Genomic DNA, 27,795 nt, shown 5'->3' on the forward strand with positions numbered 1-27,795 from the left:
GGTCCGAATGCTTATGTGGCACAGCCTTTGGAGTAATGTTATGCTCCTTTGTTTTGGCCTGAGGAAATGTTGTGGGTTCCGAAGGTTTGGTTGGAGTCTTTGGAACCGGTTGCTTGGTTGGCTCTGATGATTTTTTTGGATCGGAGGTGCCGGGTGTTCTCGGAACCGGTTGTTTTTTCGCTTCCGATGTGTGTTTCGGAGCCAGTGGTTTCTTTGGTTCCGAAGATTTGTTCAGATCTGAAGTTGGAGTGTCTTTTGGTTTCGATGCTGAATGTGCCGGTGCGAAACCGGGCTTCGGCACGGAAGACGACAATGGGTTGTCTTTTGGTTTCTCTTTGGTCGGTGCAGAGGATGGAGTTTTGGCACCGAAAAGGCTGACTCAGTCCAGAGTGGCCTGAAGGCTTAATTGTAGACTTTTTTTACCAAGCCCAAAGGAGGGGCGTGGGAAGTTTTGTCACGGTGTGCACCTGGGCCCGAAGCGGAAGGTGTACCAAAGCCTTTGGATGGGTCGGTGGGGGGGAAGGGTTGACGTCAGTACTTCTGACTCATTGCCCCGGGGTGATGTCTTCGAAGTCTGATTCGTCGGAGGTGCCTTCTTCGATCTGCTTCTGCTCCGGTACATCGATGCCTTCCTTGAAGATGTCATCCGGTATTGATAATCGAGCCATGCTTCTTCGAGCTTGACGATCTCTGATGGTTTTCTAGGAGCAGTAAGAGGCACAAGCCGGACAGTCTTTGGCCTCATGTTCAGGTGAAAGGCAGAGGTTACACACCTCATGCAGATCAGCATGTGGAAACTTGGTTCCACATTGAGGATATTTCTTGAAGGGAGTCCTTTCCATGAGCCACGAAGGCCTGATGGTGCAGCTAGGCCCCAAGGCCTGCTTCAACGACTGGAACTGAAGTAGAAGTTTGTGGAGCTGCGCGTCGAAAGGGAAACGCAATTGCGACAATACCGAAGAATTGGGTAAGGATTGAGCGTTGAAAGTTAACTCGGTAACGATACTGAACTGGAATGCGTGGAACACATCAGAGCCCAATGGCGGAAAAAAACAATCTGAAGATTGAGTCGATGCCCATGCGAACTATTGTCCAAAGGAGGAGTCACCTATCATGTGACTTCCAAAGACTTTTCCAAGACAATAACAAACTGCAAACTTCCGGCCCAACACCAGATGGCGATCTATGCATAGTGTGTGATCTGCAGGTCATATGCCTCGACCTGAATGTTTCCCAACTTTGACATTTTACAAAAACCATCATATGATATTAGATCAAATAGCCATCACATTGAGCCTATAAAGTAATTGTGTGCAATGTCAATATGGAAAAGCCCTCTGTATAGTCTGCTATATGATTGATTACGTGCTACAGGATCAGGTTTTACTGTTCCGTATCAGACACATCAAGCAGCCTTTGCAACAATAAAAAGTGTCTCGCTAGTTCCAGGAGCAATGTCTGTGCAACATAATAGTGACAAATAAAAAATAATAAAATAAATATTATGCAGTCTGTCCATTTCCCTGCATGTTATTAAACCACAAGCCCTTAACAGTTATCTGCTAAACCCAACAAAGGAAAGTGCCAGAAGTCTTTTGAGGTGATCAATGCAATCAAGAGCCTCAAGGAATGCGTGGCATTTAGCTCCAGTAAAATATTCAGGGTATTTAGCATGTTATGAATCTCACAGATGGCTGCAAGCCTTCGCTTATATGGATAACAGTCACAAGCAAAGAATCAACTGTGCAGCCCAAACCTTGTAGCCAATCTTCATGTCCTCACACTCCTGGCTGCAGCCGCTCAGCTTGCGGTTCAAGCATTCATTGATGAAGCAGTTGAGCTCGTCTGATCCATCCTCGCAGTCGTTACTGTTATCGCAGAGCAGGTTCTCAGGGATGCAGTTCCCATTCTTGCATAGAAAGAAGGAGTCATTGCATTTGTTTTCTGGAAAGGAAGAAAGAAAAAAACTCAAATCGGAGGATGAAGTGAAGCAAAGCGACTCTGGAGGGAAAGGAGCAATTGAAATTGGCACGAGGGCAGCCTTTTTTTAACAAGGACCACACATTACACAAAAACCCACACAGTCCTTCTTAATGTTAAACAAATAATATACATGAAATACTAGCACCTATTTACACTTCTCCTATTTAATCTACTTGTAAAGGGAATCCAGTTTCTTCATAGTTTTTATTACATGACGTGCACTAACACCCTTGAGTGGGTTGATCAGCGTCATATAAAAAGTGCAATACATGAACTAATAGGAAGGTTCAGGATTCACAGAGAGGAAGAGGTCATGGAAAGGAATAGTTGGAAAGATGGCACTGGGGTGACATAGTATGGAAGCTAGAGAGACAGTGTGAGTAGAAATAGAGGAACAAAAGAAAGCGGGAGAACAAGTGAGTGGAGGAGAAGTGGATGAAGAAGAAAGAAAAGGTAATATGTAAGCAAGAAACAATGTTAAAAAGAGAGGCCAGAAAAAGATAAATAAGAATGTAAATTAAAGGAGAGAGGATAGGAACAAACAATGAGCATACAATGGGAACGGAAAAGGGGGAAGAAACGAACAAGGGGTGTAAAATATTATTACTAAACAGAAGAAAAGGGAGAGCGTGGAAAAAAGAAAAGGCAGCTAGGTAACAAGCAGCAGACAGCTTTGCTCTATTGCTACCCAGGTAGATTCAAATGTTATTGTTAGCAAAGATTAAAACAAGCATTTACAATGCAATAGGTCTCGCATTAGGAAAGTTTTAGCTATTGGTATTGTAAATGACACATTTTTTATTTATGTTTTGTTTTTTAAAATAGCGAAATTAATAGCTTTGTCATTTACAATGCCAATAGTTATAACTTTCGCAAATGTGCCACCTATAGCATTTGTAATGCAATATGTGTTGTATTTACGTTAATTACATGTATTGATATTACAAACAATGGCTTTTAATTTTTTTTCAATATGCAATACTTAAATAAAAGTTATTGTAATTTATAATGGACATAGCTTAAAGTTTTGTAAATAACTTTTGTGAAGATTATGTTCAGTGCATTTTATTGTGACGAAAAACCAAGAACAGCAGTGAAATATTAACATCTTTTTGTTACATTTGTAATAAAGCTTGAAACATTGAGAGAACATATTTGAGCCAGGTGTTGTTGAATGGTTGCACAGATTGATGCTGTGGTGGCGCTGAGTGATGTGATGGCGAACGAGTGATGCTGTGGCGTTCAGTGATGCTGTGGCAGCGACCAACATTCCTGACCCTATATGGTATGCCACAAACTTTATAACTTTTAAGTTTGGTATATAAGGACACATACTGATTGTAAATTGAGACACTCCTCAGACAGTTCCTGTTTTGCCAAATGTCTCCTGTATTCTATTATTTAAGGGATTTCGAACTCAAGTAACAAACTAGTAACAAGTCTCAGCAAGAACTCATTTATCAGTCAAATATCAGCTTTAAAAAAAATGGGAAATTCAACTATTGCTCTTCAAACATCAGTTTTTAAGTTTTGAATATACACACATTTTCGTCTCAAAGACACAGACTAAACTTTTTTGATACAGATCTTCATTCAACCTAGAAAAAGCTTCTACTAGTTTAAATTGAGCTGCACACAGGACAGCTAGTTCTAGGTAGCCAGAGAGCTGCCAGCAGCTCCCAGTCTACTTGTCGGGAGAAACCTGGTTTAAAGCAATAACCTGTAGGAGGTCCGGAGGGGGTTCTTATTTTTACTCAAAACACAAAGGCCTCTCTTAAAGGCCCACCAGTCATACTTTTAGTGCAGTCACATCCTGGCTGGGATCTATCCTAAGCCAAGTAACACAGAGATACCAACACAATGAAGGGGATGAAAAAGTATTACGGATTATCATCATGTGGAGTGGTGTGGCTCACTGGTTAGAGGCGGCAGACCAGGAAGCAGAGAACGGCCCGGGACCAGGGTTCAATTCCCGACGCGGCAGGGTCGTGGACCAGGGTCAACGGACTCGATCATTCTCGCCTCAGTGCCTACTCTAACCAGGGATCACACTCGGCAACTCTGGGCATTAAGCTTGACTCATCTCTACAACGGCCCCCCGCAGACGCCGGGGATGCCTGGTTTCACCTTGGAGATACCCAGAAGGGACCATCTCACAGGGAAAGCCAGGACGGGTTCCCCAGCGGTCTTCAGCGACAGGACACCCCGAGATGGGGTAACAGTGCGCTTTACAAGTATCATCATTACATTTAACAAGTGTTAAGAAAATAAAATTTGCAGGCAGGTTTTTGACTTTTCCAAACCCTTTTATGTAAGAAATGTATCTGTTTGTATCAGTAATCACATTAATAATGAAGTGAATAGCACTTACTAGTGTGTTTTGTATAACTACTCACCCCAATGTATGGTGCCAGAGAGCTTTACATCACACACAGTATAAATACCAGTAGGTAGTATATGATAAAGAGTGATTGGTTTGGAAAAATAAAGTCAGGATTTCAAACTTAACACAGTGGCTGTCTGCACTAAAAAAAAAAAGAGTATCACAACCAAAGCGAGCCCTTTTTTTAACAACCTTAGAATAACAAAAGATTGAGGGGAAAAAAACAATAAGGTACTAAACCTTAACCTTGTAGTTTGCATGCAACTGTGGTGTCGATTCATATCTCAATGTGCTATAGTAGGAGGATTGTAATTTAAGAATTGCAAATGACTAAGTTATCTGTAACAAAAGCAGTAACCCACTGAGCTACCTACATAAAATAAAAATCATATCTCCTTGTTACACCTTGTGCTATGCCGGAGGCACATTAAACCTCTATACTACTTTATTATGATTAAAAACTGTGGAAACACAGATCTCTTAACTCCATCCCTTGTTGCCAATTTCTTTGCAGCAGAATATGAAAAACAAGAATGTGTACCTTGACTGTAGGACGCCACTTGACTGTCTCTATTGATTTAAACCCCGTTCAGCTGCCACAACTTAACCCCCAGTCTCGGAGTACTTTTTTCAGTTTACTGGACTAGAGATGGTAAATATTAAAGAGCAAAACTAAACTGCACAGCGACCCAAGTATCGCAGTCTCAGTTTTTATCTTGGCTCTATGTGTTCCCTTGGGTCTGCCACTAGGGTCACACGGAAAGCAGACCACCCATCCCCGTACTGCTCCATGGCCCTTTTTGTGTGCAAATCCATGGCCGCCGGTACACCGTGAGTCAGCAGCTACCAGTAGCATCACAGGATAGACGTAAAGCCTTTACCAGAGACACATTATAGACAGCCAAGAACTTCCGAGCATCCGGCCGGTGAGAGAGTCCACCGCTAGCGCTGTAAGGGTCTTATAACACAGTTCCCTATTCCAATTTTCCACTGGGTTAACGATTACCATGTTGCCGATCACTCGTGTAGAGTCCTACGGATACGGTCTGCGGAAGCGACCGGCCTCGGAACAGGAAACTGCAGCGTGCAGACGACATTGTCACGTGACCAGCACGTACCACCTCCCTAAGCGCAAGCGCAGTTGGTTGCTGTTGTGTTCGCCTGTATTTCTGCTCAAATGAATGGGGGGAAGCCGAAAGAGATTAGAGAAAGTGAAAACTAGGTCGCAGCTCGCGTAGTACTTGAGGGATGACGAAAGCTTAACCCGAGCCGAAAAAGAAATCTCGTCAATTTTACAGCAACGACGTGATTTTGGTAAATGTGCGTTATGTAAAAAAACCAACAGCATGTGAGGTGATGCGGCGGAGCCTGTAGCAGCGGAAAGAGCCCGGTGAGTGGGGGGGGAGGGTGTGTGCGCGTGTGTGTGTGAGCGCGCGTCTGTGCGCGCGTCCTGATAAGATTCTGGCATGCTGTTCACAGGAGCAATGGGCGCGCGACCTGATCAGATTCCGGAGGCTGCGCGTGCCCATCTCCTGTCTCCTGGGAAGCAGAGCCGGTGACTATAGGTCTAGCAGGCGAGACAGCGCTTTTGCGCTGTAATCGCCAGGTGGGAGACCTAATGAAGAGAGGGGTGGCAGATAAAAAGAAATAAACTGAGTCTGACTCATGATAAATATAATACATTGTAAAAGAGACCGGGGAAAGAGGCACAGAGAGAAAGTGAAGATGTGAAAGGGAAAAAAGGAAATGCGGGAAACAATGGCAGAAAGGGCGCATAAGGTACTAGACGGAAGGGATATCTTGGCTAAATTGTCTCTGGGGGAAAGGAGATCACCCTCACTTCCTATTAATTATTCCCTGATTTCTAGTGTTGATAATGGATGCTCGAAGGGAGGGTGCTGGAATGTTTTGAAATGTTAATAAGGCTTGTAACCAGGTTGTCTATTTGACAAATTCTACCAGCCCTCCAGGCTCCGACAGCATACATGCTTCTGTGGTTTATTTTCCCAAAAGTATGACTTCACTCTGTATTTCAAACATTCTCTAGGCTGAATGTGCAAAACGGTTTTTCGATCGCAAAACTCAGATTCAGAGTTTGCAACCCAAAAACTGCGTTTAGAGATGTACTAAATCGATTTTAGGAGTCAGTAACATTTTACAGACTCCTTAAATTGGTTTAGAAATGGATAAGGAATCTTTATTTTCGAAGGGGTATGTTGTAGGAGCCCTGTACAAATAACGTTTCCTATCCATGTGAATATATGGTTTAGGACTGAAATGGTTATAAACCATTGAAGTTGCTAACCCTCAAGTTGGAGTGGTAGTCCATTCCTAAAAGGTAAGGGGTCTTTTGCGGACCCCCTCCCTTTTGTGAATGTTAATGGGAAAAAAGTGTGTTTGGGTGTAGGAAGTAGGCCACAAATCAACTGCAAACTATCAAACTAAAAACACAGCCATGTTGGCTGGCAGCCCCCAACACTTTTGTTGGGGGCTGCCAGCCGACAGTCACACTTCATGTTTGCACAATGATTTTCGGATAATGCTGGGGGGCTACTTGACACATCCATTTTGTTTCTGTGTTGATTGATTCATAAACAAAATACACAAAAATACTTTTAAAAAAACACTACAATTGGTCTTGGAAACACCCACTGGCACATATTTGGACAATTGCAAGGAAAAATAAGTTATGACTTGGGGAAAACTCACAGGATATCCCCCCTGCTTACTTACTACAGCACTCCCAACCGAACATATATACATATATATACACACACATATATACACATATACATATACATATACATATACATATACATATATCTCATTTCCATATCCTCTGTTCTAGGTCCCAATCTCTACAAAGGTACGGTAAACAGGCCAGTTGACCATGCCCGATGACAGTGACATCCCCCTCAAAGCTGCAAAGGCACCACATATGCTGTAGCGAACTTACCAGTGCTAGAGCAGCGTGGATTCTTCGGCGCCTCATCGGACTGGTCATGGCAGTCAAAGTCCCCGTCACACTCCCATTGGCTATTATTCAGGCATCTGCCGTTGGCACAGCGAAACTCATGGGGGCCACAGGTTGGGTAGACTACAGGGAAGAAAGGGAAACCATCAAGCAAAAGTTAAGGAAGATGTGTCAACACTCTTTATCTCAGCCATTTCATGAAGGGTTGAGAAATATGGACTGTAGTCATTGCTACTGCAAGATTTCAGCTTATAATGCTACAAGATGCCTTGTTGGAAGAATACAGATGATTATGCTCCTTCCTAAATCCTATATTCTTTGTTGTAAAGCTCTCATGAACTTATTTTCATCTTTTCCAGTACTTCATTTACTAGTTTACTACAAAGGTTTAACCCATCAAAGGAGATATTCATCACCTGCTCCTGACCTGCTGTTCTAAATCCGGGCAAGGTTTTTACCTCTGGTAACACGTTCTATGATGGATGCTTTATCTGCATAATGGATATTTTATCTGTATGTCAATTCATCACCTTAAAGTATCCCCTGGAGGTAGGCTGTGAGAAAGTGCCCTCTTTCTTGCATGGTATGCCCCCACTTTTTGCTGAATTGCTGATGTGTTTTGACTGAGCGTGTCCTGGGCTCCTGCCAATCAGGTACCCAGGGCCTGTGTTCCTTCCATAAAACTGCATTAAAGCCCAAACTCAATTGGCATCTCTGGCCACAGGTCAGCCCTAGGTAAGTGGTACCACAGGTACCCAGGGCACTGTGAACAGAGAAGGCCCCAGCACGAATTGTGCCACCCTTTGAGGACCCGTACCCTGACACTCACACACTGCCTTTGCAGGCTGCATGTCTTGGTGCAGAACAAAGGGAAGAGTCGACATGGCACACATCCCTTTGTGCCATGCCCACAAAACACTGCCCTGGCATAGATCAGTCGCCCCTCTAGCTGGGTGCCTAAGGCCAGTGGTGAGGGTACAGGTGCATGAGCCCTGTACCCTTACAATACTCAGGTCCATTCCTCTGCACTGTAAGTGCAGTGCTGCCATTAAGAGTATATGGTGCTGGGAGTTTGTCATTACGAACTCCACCACACCATAATGGCTGCACTGAAGACTGGGAAGTTTGGTATCAAAGTTCTCAGCACATTAAACCCACACTGGCGGATTTAATGTAAAATGCACGACAGAGGGCGTCTTTGAGATGCCCCCTAAAACTAGACCAACTCCCAGTGACCTGATCGAGTGGCTGTCTAGGCTGCCACCACCAGACATGTTTCTGGACCCCTGGGTCGAGAGCTTCCTGCTCTCGAGGGCCTGAAACAATGCTCATCCTGGGACGAGGTGCCATGGTTCCTCCCCCAGGATGGGCAGGGTTCACGAAGCAGAAGCTTTAAAGGCATGCCGCCTTTGTGAGCCTCTCCAGACCATTTGCTGCTTTCAGCAACTGGTCCCCACTGGCTCTACTCCCCACTTTGGGCGGGAGACCCGGCGGGAAAAACAAAGTGAGGAAGAGAGGTGTGCCCACCTCTGCCAACTCCACCCCTAAGGTTGGGGAGGCGAGGTGAAGCACAACCTCGAGTCCCCGCATTCTTGAGGATGGGGGGGGGGGGGGGGGGGGGACTCAGCCAACCAGGGGAAAGCTCCTGCCCCCTTCCACTGGAGAGTGGCAGAATAGGGGGTATACCCACCCCAGAGAAGGGATCCACTGGTCCTTGCCCTTTACCTACCTGTAACGCCCCTACATTTTGTATTTAGGGGCACCCTGAACCTTTCTTCCTCGGATCCAGCAACTACAAGAAAAGAAGAAGAAGATGGATGAGAAGCTGTGCAGAACTAACAAGAGGACAACGCCTACTGACTTGGCCCCAGTCCTACAGGCCCGACTCCCCTCAAACCTGCTCCTGCAAAACCCCGGCGTGTCCAGCGGCCAGCAACCTCAAAAACCCTGGAGGACCTGACTGCATTCCCTTTCCAAGCAGTTTCTCCTGTGAACAACGGACGTATTTGAACTGCAGCTTCTGGTGCCAGCCAGAAACCACGAATCCAGCCCACTCAGCACCCGCGAGCCCGGCCCGAGTTTGAGTGGAAAATCACCACGAGGAGGTCCCCCCCAGCGATCTTGACCCAAGATCTGGAGGTGCCTGCAGCCTCAATCCAGAGGACCCCCCTACTGAGACCAGAGCAGGCAAGAAAATCCGACGTCCAAAGGCACCTCTGCACCCAGCGCCCCATGGCCTTGTGGGCCCAACCTAGCGGTGCCTAACCATCCCTCTACAACCCAACTTACCCCTCGAAGTGGTGGTCGCTCCTGGAAGATCCTCGTCCCCGAGCCTGCAGTGTTTTTGTCCCGGAGAATCTCCATTGAAATCAACAGGGCACCCGACCTCAAAACAGCACCCTGCACCCGGCCGCCCTAGTGCCGTTGAGGGGGCCCCTTTTGTGCAGACTTGTTCACCAACTTGCCCTGAGCTTAACCCTAGGAGCTTTGCTCCCACAACCCTGTGGCCTGCTTGCCAGCAGCCACCAACTGGTGTCCCCCTTCTCTCCATAGGATAACATTGGGCCTCAACACTCTGCACCTAGCCGCCCGAGTGCCGCTGAGGGTGTAAAAACAGTGTATCACTGACCCTGGGAAACCCCAGAGTCTAACCCCAGGGCCCCAACTCCAAAGACAGATTACCTACCTGGAAACCGATAGCCTTTTTTTCCTCATAGAATAACATAGAAACTTTTTGGGAGAAAAAGTGTCAGTGTCGAATTTTGAAATCTACAAATATTCCTTAAAAATCATCCGAATAACCAAAATGCATTTTATCATCTGTTTTCAGGAAATGTCCCAGTGCTGAATCTAGGTATCCAGCACGGAGTAAAAAAAAGTATAGATAACATAACTTACCTGCTAAGTGAATTTCCTCCCATAGTAGAACATTGGTGATTCTATGTGAAAAAGTTTCTAAGTGTCAACTTTTGAAATGCAATAATATTCTTTAAAAATCGTACCTCTAACTAAACGCATTTACTCACCTGTTTTCAGGAAATGTACCAGGGCTGAATCTAGGCTCCAGCCCTGTGTTAGCAAAAGTAATCTACAAAGTAATTAACTGCATTTTACTTAAAAAAGGCCATTTATTCGAATGTACTATACCTGCAATGTGTTGCAAACTGCTTACTTAAAACTGTAACCAAAACCAGTACAAATTACACTGCAATTTTGAACTGTGTTCATACAAGTAATTTACTACTGAAAAGTATTTTTTATGCTTACCTGTGCCAGGGTTGCTTGGTTCTAGAAATAAAATAACAGTATATTTCTTATACAAAACAATTGGCCTAGAGTTCACTTCTTGAGTGTGTGAATTCATTTGCTGACTGAGTGTGTACATCAAATGCTTAACACTGTCCTCTGATACTGCCTTACTGCTCGAGCAAGTTACCACTTTAGAGAGTAAGGTTCTATCTGACTTTAACCTCTGCTAAACCTCTGGAGACACTTGGACTCTATACACACCGTCCCTCACTTTGGTGCAGTATATGTAGACACAGTTTCATACATAGGCTCGCACTGAAAAGTGTTGAACAATTCACCCATCTCGTGTAGGATGGTTCTAGCTGCATACCTACCTGATATCACATCCAGATGTGAAGTAGCAGCCGTATTAAGGGTCCACCTGTTTCAGGGACATCAGTATTGCATAGGTTACTCTCTCCAAAGACCCAGGATACAATCACAGCAAAAGTATATTAAACTACTGGCACATAAACACAACCGAAGGACAAATGTCTTCAGAAGATGAGAGGTGTGACGGTGAGGAATTTGCAGATTAGACTATCTATATGAATGATTCTGGCAGACGTCCAGGGAGATGAAGCTGAAAGCGCAGAAGAGGCTTCCGACTAAATACCCCCTTAGCGGTGTTCTTCCTCCTGGATGTTCCTTGTCCTTAAGTCCCCAGTTGTATTTACGATTCCCCAGAAGAGCAGACATGTTATGTTCCATTACTGAACTCTACTTCTACCTTGTTGTCCCTTCCGAGATAAATCTCTTTTTGTACCTTGTTTGGTTAGCATTGCCTGATTCCTTAACTTCTCAAGAGGGGGTGGTGGGGGGGGGGGGGGGAGGGGGGGGTGATGGGGGGTGAGATATGCCTCCGGGAGAGGGGTGGAGGAACTGGATGTTGGTTTGCTCACTTCCTAATCGTTTGTCTTTCTACGCTCATTTTGCCTCACATGGCAAACTACAAAGCACTGACTTCATCCTTCATTCACAAGCGCATATCTTGACTTGTAATAATGCACTTATATAGGTTTTGCATTAATGGCTTTTGTCCTTCTCAACAGTTAATATCTTAATTGATCGGACGAAATGTTATGGAAGTGCTTTGATACATGTTATGCAACTTAAAGTGTGGCTATGTTGTGTCCCCTTTTTTCCTATTTGAATAAAAATCTGTTTTAAAAAAAAGAAAAGAATATCAATATGAAAAGAGATTACCAAAGTTAACTAACTTATAGTTTTGAGAAAGTGTCTCTATATATACTGGACTAGAATGAAGTACAGTGTGTATAGAGTCCACCAACCCCAGAGGTATAATAGAGGTTAAAGTCAGAACTGACCTTACTCTCCAAAGTGGTAGCTTGGTCGAGCAGTAAGGCAGTACCAGAGGACAGTGTAAAGCATTTGTTGTACACACTCAGTCAGCAAAAGGTTTCACACACTCAAGGTCTGAACTCCAGGTCAATTGTTTTTATAGCGACAGATATAGGTGTTTTATTTTTAGAACCAACAGTTCTAAAAATATACTTTTCTTGCTAGGAGTTCTCTCGTGTAATTACTTTGCAAAGGAGCAATAAAGTTCGTGCACATAATTAATACAGTATTGACAGTAAGCAACACAATCCTAAAACCACTATGGCATTTAGCTCAAAAGGTTTACCACATGTAAGTACAACAGATTACTATATAGATTACTTTAGTAGTCCCAGGACTAGATCTTAGATTCAGTCCTGGGGTCTAAGCTCAAACCAGATTAGCAAAAACGTTTTAGTTACTATAGTGAATTTTCATGAATATAAAGCTGTTTTAAAAGTTCACACTTAAAAACTTTTCAATGGCAATCTGACAATGTTATTCAATGGGAGAAAATTCAGGTTGCAGGTAAAGTACGATTACGTTACTTTTGTAATCCAGTACTGGTCTCCTAGGTCAAGCACTGGGGTCTTAACTCAAAAAAGGTAGGTAATTGCGTTTCAGTATTTCGTGTGATTTTTAAAGAATATTTAAAGTTTTCAAAAGTAGACAGAAGAAATTTCATAGAAAAGCAAACAATGGGTTCCTATGGAGAAAATACAGATTACTAGCAACCCCGCTAGGGATTACTTTTGCGGTTCAGTACTGGGATGAAAGGTACTGGTTTCTCCCCTGATCACAGGTGAGTACTTTGGAATTCAGTCTTTGGCTGATTTTATGTGAATATTTTTAGATTTCAAAACTTCACACTTAGAACATTTTTTAATCAAAATGAGTCAATGTTATCCAATGGCAGGTGATTAAATTACTGGTTTCCAGATGAGTACTTGGTTGGTGAAGTTCAGGTTCTGGGCAAAGACTCAGGGGCCCCCCAGGGTCAGGTAAGTACAGTTAGTTCACTCCCAGTGGCACAGGGGCAGCCGGGTGCAGAGGTAGGTAGGCCCAATGCTATCCAATGAGGGAAGGGGGGCCTTCGGTTGGTGGCTGCTGGCTAGCAGGCCACGCGGCTGTGGGAGCTGGGCTCCTGGTCACTTGCTCAGGGCAAGGGGGGAGCGGGGGGGGGGATAGGACACAGGAGTCACAGCCAGCGGCACTCGGGCCGCAGGGTGCAGGGTGCTTTTGAGCCGTCGGGCGCTCAATGTTATCCAATGGGATAGGTAAAAAAGGAATAAAGGCTGCAGGCTCGGGGACGAAGACTCTCCAGGGGCGACCAGCACTTCGAGAGGTAAGTTGGGATCTTGGAGCACAGGTAGGCACCCCAAAGGGAGGCACAGGGGGCTGTAGGGTGCCGGGTGCAGGGGTGTCTTTGGGTGTCGGAAAAGCTTACCCTCGGCTGGTCGCGGTTGGGGTGGCCCCTGGTTCTGAGTCTGCAAGCGTCGGCTGGTTCATCGAGGAGGGTCTTTGGGCACTAGACTTCGGGTCCCAGTCGCTGGGGGAACATCCTCGTGGTCTTGGTTTGGTTGGGTCGGGTCCGGACTCGGCAGGTGCAGAGTGGGCTGGTCAGGAGCTTCCTGGTTGGCACCAGGTGGGTTGTTGCAGCAGAGCCTCTGCTGATGGGAGTTCCAGGTTTCAAGAGGGTCAAGGCAGGCAGGTCCTCCGGGTGTCCCAAGGTTGCTGTCCGCAGGAGTCGCTGGGATTGAGCTGGTTCCAGGATCGACAGGCCGGTAGGGCTGGGGCCAAGTCAGTTATTGTCGTCCTGTTAGCAGCTGCATGGTGGGTCTTCTTCTCGATCTTCTTTCTTCTTTTCGTATCGGGATCTGATGAAGGAAGGTTCAGGGAGCCCCTATATTCTGAATTTAGGGGCGTTACAGGTAGGGCAAGGACAGGGACCAATGGGTCCCTGCCATGGGGTGAATACATCCCCTAGCCTGTTCCTCTCCTGTGGGAGGTGGGCAGGAGCCTAGCTGTGATTGGGCAGGGCTCTCCATCTTCAAGATGGCCGGAGCCCGGGGTCGTGCTTCACCTAGTCTCCCCCACCTTAGGGGTGGGGTTGGCACAGGCTGGCACACTCCCTTCCTGACGTAGTTTTTCCAGCCAGTCTTCCCGCCAGAGTGGGGGGCAGGACTGGTGGGGGCTGGTTGATGGGTACAGCAAATGGTCTGAGAAGCTCACAGAGGCGGCATGCCTTTGAAGCCTACCCTTTACCATCCTATAGGAGGAGACTTAGCACCTCGCCCAGGATGTGCATTGTTGCAGGCCAGGAGAGCTGGGGGCTCTCCTACCCAGGGGTCCATCAAAATGTCTGTTGTGTGGCAGCCTCTATAGCCACTCAGCCAGAAGTGAATTGTAAGTTAGGTTTCAAGGGGCATCTCTAAGATGCCCTCTGGTGCATTTTACACTAAATCTCACACTGGCATCAGTGCGGGTTTAATGTGCTGAGAAGTTTGGTAACAAACTTGTCAGTCTTGTTTCCTGACAGCAATGGGTCTAGTAGACATCTGGCGACACGTCCACCCCCAAGACAGGCAGTACACATTTCACTCATAACAGCCTTTCCCGAATTGATTACTTTTTAGCTTTGGGTGAAGGTTACAACACGTCGATACCGCGGACATCCACCCTAGAGGCATTTCGGATCACTCCCCGATCACCCTAACAGTTTCCACCCAGGAAAAGTCTTGCAGCCGTATATATCCCATTCAAGCATCATACATTCAAATCCCGAAAATCAGGAAAACCCTCCAGAAAGTTACAACACAATATTTCGAAGAAAACGTGGCTACCGTGGCCTCTTCAGAGGTGCTATGGGAGGCCTACAAAACGGTGATGAGAGGGCAGGCAATAAGCTCCATTACGGCCCATAAAAAGGAGCAAACAGCCAAACAGTCTTAGCTTGAATCGACACTGCGCGACTTGACAACTTTGCACGAAGCTAATCCTACAATAGACATGGCGCATACCCTTACACTCCACCAGCAACTATATACGGAACATGTTCGACATATGGTGAAGGCGCACATAACTGATACACATAATCGGATATACGATGTGGGAGATAAGGCGGGAAAGATGTTGGCCTGGCTCGATAAGAGGGGGGGTAGTTCCAGAGGGATCCAGCAAGTGAGGGATAGCAACGGCGTAACTCAGACGAGCCCTGAACGGATAGTTGAAGCGTTGGCGACACATTTTGATAATGTTTATACCCCAGAACGGGTGGTAACTACTGACATGGCACGGGAAGCGCTAGGTAGGATAGAAATCCCAGTATTGCAGCCGGAGGCAGCTGCCGACCTGGATGCGGCCATAACTAGCGATGAAGTACAGCTGGCCATACGAGCGCTCAAACCTGGCAAAGCTCTCGGACCAAATGGCATTCCAGTGGAATGGTATCAGTCCCAGTCTGAGGAGCTCAGTACATACTTACTCAACATGTACGAGGAATGTCTAGAGAAGGGTGAACTTCCACTCGATCAGAGAATGGCCACTATAGTAGTGATTCCTAAACCCGGGAAGCCACAAGAGGATTGCTCCTCGTACCGCCCTATCTCTCTGCTGAACGCGGAAGGTAACATTTTGGCCAAGCTCCTAGCCAGCCGGTTGATGGCGCATCTGCCTGATCTTATTCATCCAGATCAATCTGGATTTATGCCTCATAGGAACACGGCACTGAACCTTCGCAGGGTTCATGGGGTACTGGCGAGAGCGGACTTGATCCACGAACAAGCAGTAATATTAGCCCTGGATGCGAAAATGGCATTTGATTTAGTGGAATGGAACTACCTATTCGAGGTTTTGGTCTGTATGGGCTTCGGCTCAAAATTTATATCATGGATCAAACTGCTGTATACGAAACCGATGGCACAGGTAGTAGCAAATGGTCACATTTCTCGAGCATTTCCGTTGGGGAGAGGCACCGCCAGGGCTGCCCCCTCTCACCTTTGCTTTTCGCGCTCTCCCTGGAGCCACTAGCTAATTTAATAAGGCAAACGCCCTTACTTAAGAGGATACAATAGAAGGAAGGCTGGGAAGACCGGCTGTCCCTTTACGCCGATGACATGACATGACATGACATGCTGGTGTATTTAACAGACCCCGAGCGTGGCGTACCGGTGCTCTTGAACCTGTGTGACGATAATGGTAAAATTTCAGGTTACACGATCAACTGGAACAAATCAGAAATGTATGTTCTGGAAGGCCCGGTCCTGGTGCTAGACCCTGACTGCCCCTTAAGACTAGCTGGCTCCTCTTTCAAATATTTGGGGATCCATGTTACAATGGACCCAACGGAATTCATACAACTAAATCTGACGCCACCCTTGGAACGGCTTAAACAAGACGTCAAGTTCTGGGCGGGGTTGCCCTTGACCATGCTGGGGAAAGCAGCGCTGTACAAAATGATGTCCTTACCCCGCTTTCTATACATACTAGAAAACACGCCGTTTCCGGTGGCGCCAGGATACTTCAAAAAGGTGGCGGCAGTAGTTTCTGGGCTGTTGTGGAGCAATCGCCCAACGCGTATTGCGCAAGCCAAGCTACACAGGGGTTGGTACGATGGTGGAATTGCGCTGCCGAATCTTAACCTATATTACTGGGCGGCGCACCTTAAGCCCATTAACCAGTGGATACATGCTCCACAGACTGACCCAGCTTTCCGAAGATAGGGCACAACTGGGCACCAACAATATGCTAGCCCCACTCTACGACCAGCGTAGAGTGCGAACATTAACGGGACCTACTAAACTTACTGCAACGCTGTGGCATACAGCACTAGCGGCGCTGGGCTGGAAGGGGAAAATTACCAAACTTACCCCGCTCTGGGATACCCGTGCCTTAGGGAACTTGAGATACAGCAGGGGCTTCTCCCACTGGGACACCATTGGGATATCCACGGTGGGCGACATGTGGGAACGGGGAGAGGTTATTTCATTTGACCGCCTGAGGGAATTGTATGAACTGGGGCCACATGAAACATACCGCTATGTTCAGATACGACATGCTTTACTTGCGGCTATCCCCTCCGGGGCGGATATACCCGAGTCCTCCCCGCTGGAGGATCGTCTTCCAACTGACTTCATGATTAAACGGGCGACATCGTTGACATACCGCAAGCTCCTTAACCTCTTCGCCGCTAATGACAAGGGTAACTCGTCATGGAGTTTCCATTGATTTCAATGGAAATTACATTGAAGTTCCACCAGAAGCATAGCATCCAAGTGGTTAATAACTTACCTGACCCGCTGACCTCCATGAAAGAAAGATGGGAAGGGGAAGTGGATGCCCTGGATGAACACGAATGGAATGAGGCACTGGCGTCCCCAAAAGAGGTAGGCATCTCAGCTAGGCTGAGACTCGTAAAGCTTAAGGTCCTGCACAGAGTGTATTACACAAGAACACTATTACATCGCATCCACAGAATACAACATCCTTACTGTCTCCGTGGCTGTGGGGAGGAGGGATCCTTTTTCCATACAATCTGGGACTGCCCACGCATACAAAACTATTGGAGACAAATAATGCGCACTGTGTCACAGACTCTAGAGACCTCGCTACTTCCAGAACTGAGGCAATGTCTCCTAAATGTGTGGGGACCGAATGACCTGTCCAGATGTGGCCAACTTTGGGTTACGTTAGGCATGATAGTGGTCAAGAGGGATATCGCTCAGCGTTGGGGGGCGGCAGAACTACCGACGAAGTCGCAGTGGTGCATGAATATGGACAGGATAATGGGGACAGAGAGGGCGGTATACTTGAGTCGTGCATGCCCGGGGAAGTGGAACAAGATATGGTCCCCATGGAATGTGTACCGAGATGAAATCTGTGATCCTCTGCCAGAGGACGACCAGTTGGAGTCAGATGATTAGGGGGAGGTAGGCTGAGGGGTCAAGAGAGGGTTGTAGAGGGGAGAGGAGATTGTGGATGGGAGGGGGCCCGGGTCCCGAGGGGAGGGCAGACTGGATAGACAGAGGTGGGACTGCTACACAGTAACACATAGGTACATGGGAATTACTGCCCGTTGCCTTGGTTTGAATCCGTGAAAATAAGTAGTAACACAAACTGTCGGGTAGACTTTTACTACAGCTATACAGCATTATTACTTTTAAGTGACCGCAATGTGATTTCCTCATTGTTGTTTTTGTTATTTTTATAAAAAAACAGAAAACCAAAACCATTACTGATTTGCAACATGACGACAGTTTTGTAACCTTTCACTTATCCGTGTGATGCACCTTTTTCTTTCAGCAGCATGATCGAATATTGACTTACTTTACGCGTAACATTCACTGCTCAATTATTGGCGGCCGGCCCTTAGGGTTGTAGGCAAATGGCTGTGTAACTATGTGAAGGTACAATAAAGGTTTAAAAAAAAGTAAACTTGTCAGTCTTCAGTGTAGCCATTGTGGTACAGTGGAGTTCGTAATGACAACCTCCCAGCACCATATATTCTTAATGGCATCACTGCACTTACAGTGCCCAGGAATGGCCCTGGGTACTGTAGGGGCACAGGGCTCGTGCACCTGGGCCCACACCACTGGCATAGGGCACCCAGCTAGAGGGGTGACTAATGTATGCCAGGGCAGTGGGTTTGTGGGTATGGCATACAAGGATGTGTGCCATGTCGACTGTTTAGTTGTGTACCTAGGCACTCACCGTTCCAAAGGAGGTGTGTGTACCAAGGTACAGGGCCCTTAAGGGCGGCACAATAAGTACTGCAGCCATTAGGGGTCTTCTCTGGTCACCATGCCCTGGGTACCTAGGGTACCATTTACTAGGGGCCGATAGGTGGCCAGAGATGCCAATTGGGATTTGTTTCAACACAGTTTTTAGGGAAGGAACACAGGTCCTGGGGACCTGGTTGGCAGGAGCCCAGGGCACACTCAGTCAAAGCAAATCAGCAATTCAGAAAAAAGTGGGGGCATACCAAGGCAAGAAAGATGGCACTGTCTCACAATAGTTAAAAAAAATTCTTCAAAAAACAGAAGTACTAATCTATAAATACTTCCATAGCAATGCAAATTATAGGAGAAGGGTCTGAGGAACACAGAATTAAATAACCAGAATCAGCTGTAGGAAACTGGCTCTATATATACAGTACACCAAAATGAGGTATACAGTCCAGGTGACCCCAGAAGTAGGCAGAGGTTAAAGTTAGATAGAACCTTACTCTATTTGTGGTAGAGTGGCCGAGCAGTAAGGCAGTATCCGAGGACAGTGTGAAGCATTTGATGTACACACAGTCAGTCAGCAAATTAATTCACACACTCAAGAACTGAACTCTAAACCAATTGTTTTTGTATAAAAAATATACTGTGGTTTTATTGTAGAACCAAGCAAGCCTGGCACAGGTAGCATTAAATACTTTACAGTAATAAGTTGCTGATTGTAAAAAAAGTTTGAAAATGCAATAGAACTTGTACTTTGATTTACAGGGATTGCAGTAGGTTGCAATACTTAGCAAATACAGTACATTGAAATGAATAGGCTTTTTCAATAAGTTACAGGTAAGTTACTTTTCTAACTCAGTGCTGGATACATAGATGCAGCACTGGGACATTTCCAGCAAACAGGTAAGTAAATACGTTTTGGTTATTCGTGCAATTTTTAAAGAACATTTTTAGATTTCAAAACTCTGCACTTTGAAACTTTTTGTAAGAAAATTGTCAGTGTTATCCTGTGGAGGAAAAACAGGTTATCGGTTCACAGGTAAGTTATCGACTGTGGGAGCTAAGGTTCTGGGGTTAGACTCAGGGGTCTCCAGGGTCAGTGATGCACTCTTGTTACACCCTCAGCGGCACTAGGGAGGCTGGGTGTAGAGTGTTGAGGCCACCCCACTGTTGGTGGCTGGTGGCAAGCAGGCCGCTGGGCTATGGGAGCAAAGGTACTAGGGTATAGGTCAGGGCAAGTGGGTAAACAAAGTAGCACAAAAGGTGCACCCTCAGCGGCACAGTGTCGGCCGGGTGCAGAGTGCTGTTTCGACATTGGGCGCCCTGTTGTTTTCTATGGAGAACCTCCAGTTTGCAAAAGCACTGCAGGCAGGGAGTCAAAGGACTTCTGGGTGCTACCACCCCATCGAGAGGTAAGTTGGGAAGTTAAGGGTTGGGTAGGCACCGTTGGTTGGGGCACACAAGGCCGTGGGGTGCAGGGGTGCCTTTTGGGGTTGGAACTTCTTACCAGCTACTTCCTGGTCGCAGGTAGGGGGGGGCCTTCTGGATCTAGGCTGCAGGCGTCCGCTGGAGGCTTGAGGCAGGTCAGGGGTCGAGGGATTTCGGGTCAGGATCGCCGGGGTGAGAAACATAAATAAAACGATGGACCCTTCCTAACGTCAGCACCTGACTACCTTTCTCCCCGTAATATTATATGGCCCTTGAGTTAATAAAGGGTCAGGATCGCCGGGGTGACCTCCTCATGGTGCTTCTCCACTCTAGTTCGGTCCGGGTTCGGCGGGTGCAGAGTGGGCTTAATTAATTCGCGGTTTCTGGCTGCTGCCAGAGGTTGCTATTTGAACAAATCCGGTGTTCACAGGAGAAGCAGTTTTTGGAAGTGAAGGCAGGCAGGCCCTCCGGGGTTTTCGAGGTTGCAGGCTGCAGGACACACCAGGATTTCGCAGGAGCAGGTTCGAGGGGAGACAGGCCTGTAGGGCTGAGGCAAAGTCTGTGGGTGTCGTCCACGTGTTAGCTGGCTGCACGGCTGTTCGGTCCTTCTTTTCTTGTCGTTTCTGAATCTGAGGAAGCAAGGTTCAGGATGCTCCCTAAATACTACATTTAGGGGTGTTACAGGTAGGTAAAGGGTAGGGACCAATGGGTCCCTTCCCTGGGGTAGGTACACCCACTATTGTGCCACCCTCCAGTGGGAGGGGGTAGGAGCCCGTCCCTGGTTGGTTGTGTCCCCCATCCTCAAGATGGTGGGGACTAGAGGTTGTGCTTTACCTTACCTCCCCCACCTGAGGGGTGGAGTTGGCAGAGGTGGGCACAGCTCTTTCCATCACTTGTTTTTCCCACCAGCTCTCCGGCCTAAAGTGGCGGGTAGAACCAGTAGGGACCAGTTGCTGAAAGCAGCAAATGATCTGGGGAGGCTCACAAAGGCGGCATGCCTTTAAAGCTTCCCCTTACATGAACCCTGCCCATCCTGGGGGAGGAGGCTTGGCACCTCTTCCCAGGATGTTCATTGTTTCAGCTCTCAACCCAGGGGTCCAGAAACATGTCTGTTGGTGGCAGCCTAAGCATCCACTCAGTCGGGTCACTAGAAGTTGGTCTAGTTTCAGGGGGCATCTTTAAAATGCTCTCTGTCATGTATTTTACATTAAATCCCACACTGGCATCAGCGTTGGTTTAATGCGCTGAGAAGTTTGAAACCAAACTTCCCAATTGTTAGTGTAGCCATTATGGTGCTGTGGAGTTCGTAATGACAAACTCCCAGCACCACATACTCTTAATGGCAGCACTGCACTTACAGTGCCCAGGCATGGACTTGGGCACTGTAGAGGCACAGGGCTCATGCACCTGTACTCATCACTGGCATAGGGCACCCAGATAGAGGGGTGACTGATCTATGCCAGTGCAGTGGTTTGTGGGCATGGCACACAGGGATGTATGCCATGTCGACTCTTCACTTTGTTCTGCACCAAGACACGCAGCCTGCAAAGGCAGTGTGAGAGTGTCAGGATACAGGACCTCTAAGGGTGGTACAAGAAGTGCTGAAGCCCTTAGAGGCCTTATCTGGTCACAGTGCCCTGGGTACCTGTGGTACCATTTACCAGGGGCTGACCCGTGGCCAGAGATGCCAATTGGGTTTAGACGTCAATGCAATTTTAGGGAAGGAACTAAGGCCTTGGGCACCGGATTAGCAGGACCCAGGGCACACTCTGTCAAAGAACATCAGCAATTTAGCAAAAAGTGGGGACATACCATGCAGAAAGAGGGCACTTTCTCACAATGGCTGCAGAATTACTCAGCTAAAATGGGCTTCATTTTTCATAATAACATGAAGCTGGTAGTGCATAGCGAAATTGTTTAGCAAGGAACAATATACCGACAAATATATTTGAGATAGTCTCAATCCTATCTAAAAACCAAGCAGGTGCCTCACGTCTCTTGGGCAGGACACAGACGGACGGACACACACACACAAACACACCCACACACACACACCCACACAGACCCACACACACAAACGGACCCCCCCCCCCCCCCCCCGAATTGGTGGTGCTGCAGAAAATGTAATTTACACACTTTGTAAAATCTATCCAAGTGAATATCTTATTTCGCTGGTGAAAGAAACAAGGGAAAATGCTACTTACCAGTATGCATCTGTTCTTGGCATGTAGAGCTGCAGAGTCGTACACTATGCATTAGATCGCCACCTGGTGTTGGGCTCGGATGATTGCAGGTTGCTGTCTTCTTGGAGAAGTCTTTGTAGTCACGATATAGGTGACTCCTCCCTTGGACAATACTGCGCATGGGCATCAGCTCCATCCTTAGATTGTTTTTCGCCGTGATGGGAAATGATGGAGTTAGTAGAGATACAGTAAGAAAAAAGGATGTCCATGCGTGTGCATCTAAGTAAGATGAGAACTGGAATGGATACAAGTCCGGGAGGGCGTGTACGACTCTGCAGCTCTACATGCCAAGAACAGATGCATACTGGTAAGTAGCATTTTCCGTTCGAGGCATATGAGCTGCAGATCGTACACTATGCATCGATTGTGCAGCAGTGTCTCCCCTAGCGGTGGTCGCTTGTATCCATTGCAGTAGTCTGAAATAGTGTTCTAAGGACAGCTTGGCCTACTGCAGCTTGCTGCTTGGGTTGCACGTCAACACAATAGTGTATAGTGAAGGTGTGTGGTGTAGACCTGTTAGGGGTTTGAGACTTGCAGCGAGAGTTAGACATTGACATGTGGCTAGATGCAAACCCCATGTCTCTTTGACCTCATTCCCTAATAGCCGGCAGAGATTATGAACTTTAGAGAGGGTCCCTGATTCACGTAAAGGGATACTCCACCTTTAAGCCGACGCTTGGCTTACTTCCGTGACCACGCCCCCTACCTTGTTCCTGCTTCGAGCTTACGCCATTACCCCTAGCGTTTCGCTCGTTTCCCTGTTCCTGCCCGGCCTGCAAAGAACCCTTATCCTCCGCTTACAGAGGATAGTTTTTGGAGTTGGTGCGGAGATCCTTTTCACAACGCGGACCTTCCCGCGGACTTTGGTGTTCGTCCCCGGCTTACGAGGAAAGCCGGTTCTACTTCTTTCAGCACATTTTGGTGCGCCTCCCGGCTTGTGAAAGAAGCAGAGTCAGTTTAACCCACATTGGTGTGCAAAGCCTTAGCGCACAGCTTGTGTCCGACTCGAGGAGTCGATTCTCTTGTCCCCATTTGCTCCGGGCGCATAGTAAGAAACTCTGAGTCATTCAACTCGCCCTATATCTTCATCCCTATTGAGAGAGTGTTGCTCCGCCTGGCGCTTGGTCCCGGGCCAGGCTTCGCCTCTCTTGAGTGAGTAGATGCTCCGCTCTTTGTTGCCCCAGAAGAGCCGGCCATTGCTCCTAAAGTCCCCTTCTTACCCCCTTTATTTTTCTTTTGTATATTTCCTTTTGGTCTGAGTGTCGTGTGAATGTGATACTGAGTAGCCCATCCCAGAACATCAGGACTCCTGCTTTCCCGAGTCCATTACCTTACCCACTTCCTGCTTCAAGGACATTCTGGGACATAACTGGGGTAAGTGAAATGCGATACTAATCACATGTCAATGGATTTGTAGGTGAATGTTAAAGCACAGAGTATTGGTATCCTCATATTGTTTCCTTTCAGCTTCCTTGCGACCAGACAGACCTATTTCCCTCCTGTGATTCCGCCCCATGTATGGGGAGAGTGGTGGACACTCCTTGGAATTTTCCCCCATACTTTTAGAGAACAGCCTATAGGAGTGTATGATACACATCATTCCTGTGGTTGTTTTTTGGAGGTTAAGGGGATTTCTCTTCACTCCTGTGGACCCTGGGCGCCTGGTTCTTGATTCCCGACAAGACCATGTTGCTGCCTTACATATGTCCTCCAATTGTATATTTCCTAAGAAAGCCATAGAGGCTCCTAGTTTGCGAGTGGAGTGTGCTCTAGGAGGAACTGTTAGTGTGCGTTTAGCTTTTTAATAGCATATATGTATACACTTTACAATCCACCTGGCAATCCCACCTTTAGAGATAGGGTTACCTTTGTGTGGAGGAGAGAAAGATATAAACAATTGTTTTGTCTTTCTAAAGGATTTAGTTCTATCTATGTAGTAAAGTAGAGCTCGTAAGGCCCTCTCTGCTACAGAGTCTGGGTTTTGGAAAAACACAGGTAACTCTACAGATTGGTTTAGGTGACAAGGTGAGATAGCCGTTGGTAAAAAGTTTGGATTAGATCTGAGAACCACTTTGAGATGTATTTGAAAAAATGGTTCTTGTATAGTGAACACTTGCATTTCACTTACTCTTCTGAGAGAGGTGATGGCAACAAGGAAAGCAGTTTTCCATGTGAGAAATTGCAGTTCACATTTATGCAGAGGCTCAAAAGGGGGTCCCATAAGTCTTGTAAGGACAAGATTTAGGTTCCATACAGGAGAAGGTGGCAGTCTGGGAGGGATTATTATCTTTAATCCCTCCATGAATGCTTTGATTGCAGGTACTATAAAAAAACAGGTATTGCCTGTTTTGTAAATAGGCTGCAATTGCTGCAAGATGCAGGCGTATGGAAGAGTATGCCAAATTAGACGTTTGTAGATGTAAAAGGTAACAAATTATATTTTGGATGGAGGCATCCAGTGGATTAATGTGATTATGTTTGCAATAAATTGCAAAACTTTTCCATTTAGCGGCATAACACGCTCTGGTAGTAAGTCTTCTAGCCTCTTTAATGATGTTCATGCAGTCTGGTGGTAGGTTGAGATAACCGAACTCTAAGACTTCAGGAGCCAGATCGCAAAATTCAGTTGGTTTGGATCTGGGTGATTGATTTCTCCATGGTTCTGTGTTAACAGCGGGGGTGTGAGCTGTAACCTTTGATGTGGAACCAGGGAGAGGTCTAGTAGTGTGGTGAACCATGGCAAGCGTGCCCACGTGGGAGCTACTAGTATGAGCTTGAGAGACTGTTTGAGCTTGCGTACCACTAGTGGAATGAGGGGGAGAGGCGGAAAAGTGTACGCAAATCTGCCTGGCCAGTTCATCCTTATTGCATTGCCCTTGGACCGTGGGTGTGGGAACCTGGCGGCGAAGATTGGGCATTTTGCATTTTCGTGGGTGGCAAACAGGTCTATGTGTGGGTGCCCCCACTGCTGAAAGAATGGCTGAAGAACTTGTGGATGTAGCTCACATTCGTGAATCTGTTGTGAATGCAGACTTAACAGATCCGCTATCTGATTGTGAACCCCTGGAAGGTGTTCCATTAACAGCTATATGTTTTGAGGAATGGCCCATCTCCAAATGTTCTTTGCGAGCTGGGACAGTTGCAGAGAGTGTGTCCCCCCCCTGTTTTTGTATATAGTACATCGCTGTCATATTGTCCGTCCGGATTAAGACAGCTTTGTTCTGTACTTGAAGTTGAAAGGTTTTGAGTGCTAAGAATATCGCTAGCAACTCTAGATGGTTGATATGGAACAGCTTTTGCTGGTTGTTCCATCGACCTTGAGTAGTATGGTGTAAGAGATGGGCACCCCATCCTGTGAGGGATGCGTCTGTTGTGAGCACTATCTGTGGAACAGGCTCGAGGAACGGCCGCCCTCTTGTCAAGTTTTTGGTGTTCCACCATTGCAGAGAGCGATGCGTGCGGCTGTCTACCAACACCAGGTCTGTGAGCTGACCTTAAGCCTGATTCCACTGTTGTGCCAGACATTCCTGTAATGGACGCATTTGCAGACTTGCATGTGGTACTATGAAGATGCAGGATGCCATCATGCCTATTAACCTCATGAACACTCTTGCCTGGAGAGACTGCTGGTATTGGAAAGTGGAGACTAAGGCTTGAATGCTCTGTATCCTGGCTGGACTGGGATACGCTAGAGCTGTAGACGTGTTTATGGTAGCTCCTAGATACTGATGCACGTGCGAAGGCTCTAGGTGCGACTTTGTGTAGTTGATCGTAAACCCTAAGTTGTGCAACAGTTGAATTGTCTGCTGAGTGTGTTGTACACATTGGTGGAATGACTTGGCTTTTATGAGCCAATCGTCCAGATAGGGGATGACGTGTATCTGTTGTCTTCTGAGATGTGCTGCTACTACTGCTAAGCACTTTGTGAACACTCGTGGTGCTGTTGTGACACCAAAAGGAAGGACTTTGAACTGATAGTGTTGTCCTTGTATTACAAACCGTAGGTACTTCCTGTGAGCAGGATGTATTGGGATGTGAAAATAGGCGTCCTTCAGGTCTAGTGTTGAAAGGAAATTGCGTTGTTGCAGTAGTGGGAGCACTTGTTGCAGAGTGATCATATGAAAATGATCTGTTTGTATGTAATGGTTGAGGGGCTGGAGGTCGAGAATTGGTCTCAGTGTCCCGTCCTTTTTGGGAATTAGAAAATACAGCGAGTAAACCCCTGTTCCTTGTTCTTCTAATGGGACTTGTTGAATAGCATCTTTTTGTAGAAGTGCTAGAACTTCTTGTTGAACCATTGTCAGGTGATCTGTAAACATAGGACGCTGCCTGGGTGGTATGTTTGGGGGGGGGGGTGCTGTAAGTTCTAGGCAGTAGCCATGTTGGATAATCTGTCTCACCCACCTGTCCGTTGTAATGGAGTTCCAGACAGGCAGGGACTGTGTTAATCTGCCCCACACAGGAGTGGAATGCTGTTAGGGGGGCAGAGGGAAGTCACTGTTTAGTTGTGGAGGAGCGATTGCTGTTATCGCGTCCTCTTCCCTTATTATTATTGCCCCTGTATCCTCCACTAAAATAACCTTTGTTAGAGGATGTTTGAGTCTGCGTCTTGAAAGATGTTGTTGTATCTGCTCCAGTTTGTTTGGAGCCTCCTCTACAAAAGGAGCGACGAAAAGAACCTCTAGTCTGTGTGGACTGTAGAGCTCCCATTGACTTTGCAGTGTATGTGTCTTTCTTCATTTTCTCCAGTGTAGTGTCTACTTCTGGGTCGAATAATTGGTTTTGGTTGAAAGGCTGGTTCAAGATTGTGGTTTGCACCTCTTGTTTGAACCCTGAAATGCGCAACCACGCATTTCTTCTGAGTATGACACTAGTATTTATGGCTCTAGCAGCTGTGTCTGCAACATCTAAGGCACATTTTATTGAGGCATTGGATATTAATTTGCCTTCTTGTATGAGCTCTGTTGCCTGATCTTTATATTGATCTGGAAGGTGTTGTAGTAGTGTCTCTAATTGGTCGTAATGAGCCCTGTCATAGCGTGATAGCAAGGCTTGCGTATTGGCAATGCGCCATATATTTGTGGCTTGTGGCGCTATTCTTTTACCTAACGCATCAATAACTTTGGATTCCTTGTCAGGTGGGGGCGGTTCACCAGAAGTCTGAGAATTTGCTCGTTTTCTTGCATTGGACACTACTAAAGAGTCTAATGGAGGGTGTCCTTTAATGTAGATTGGATCAGCGGGTGCAGGCCTATATTTCTTTTCTATTCTTGGGTTTAGTACCCTAGTGCGTACAGGATCTTTGAATATTTCTGGAGCATGCTTAATGACTCCCTTGATCATGGGAAGAATTTGAGTAGATCTGTGTGATGGCTCAAATGTGTCTAATAGAAAGTCTTCTTCAATGCCATCAGAATGCATTGTGACATTGTG

The 27,795-nt window shown here is 46.6% G+C and overlaps 1 protein-coding gene across 2 annotated transcripts in view; it reads right to left on the reverse strand.

The window, feature by feature from the left end:
• The window catches only part of LRP1 (LDL receptor related protein 1), a 1,437,817-nt gene that overhangs the window by 669,571 nt on the left and 740,451 nt on the right, over positions 1–27,795 (reverse strand). For both annotated transcript variants that reach the window (XM_086966724.1, XM_086966716.1), the window contains exons 54-55: positions 7,323–7,463; positions 1,757–1,944 (exon numbers count right to left, since the gene is read on the reverse strand). In XM_086966724.1, coding sequence (XP_086822850.1) covers positions 1,757–1,944; positions 7,323–7,463 — 329 coding nt within the window. The remainder of the gene's footprint in view (positions 1–1,756; positions 1,945–7,322; positions 7,464–27,795) is intronic.

The sequence above is a fragment of the Lissotriton vulgaris genome, chromosome 1_1, assembly GCF_964263255.1.
Source record: "Lissotriton vulgaris chromosome 1_1, aLisVul1.2, whole genome shotgun sequence".
Classification (NCBI taxonomy): Eukaryota; Metazoa; Chordata; class Amphibia; order Caudata; family Salamandridae; genus Lissotriton; species Lissotriton vulgaris.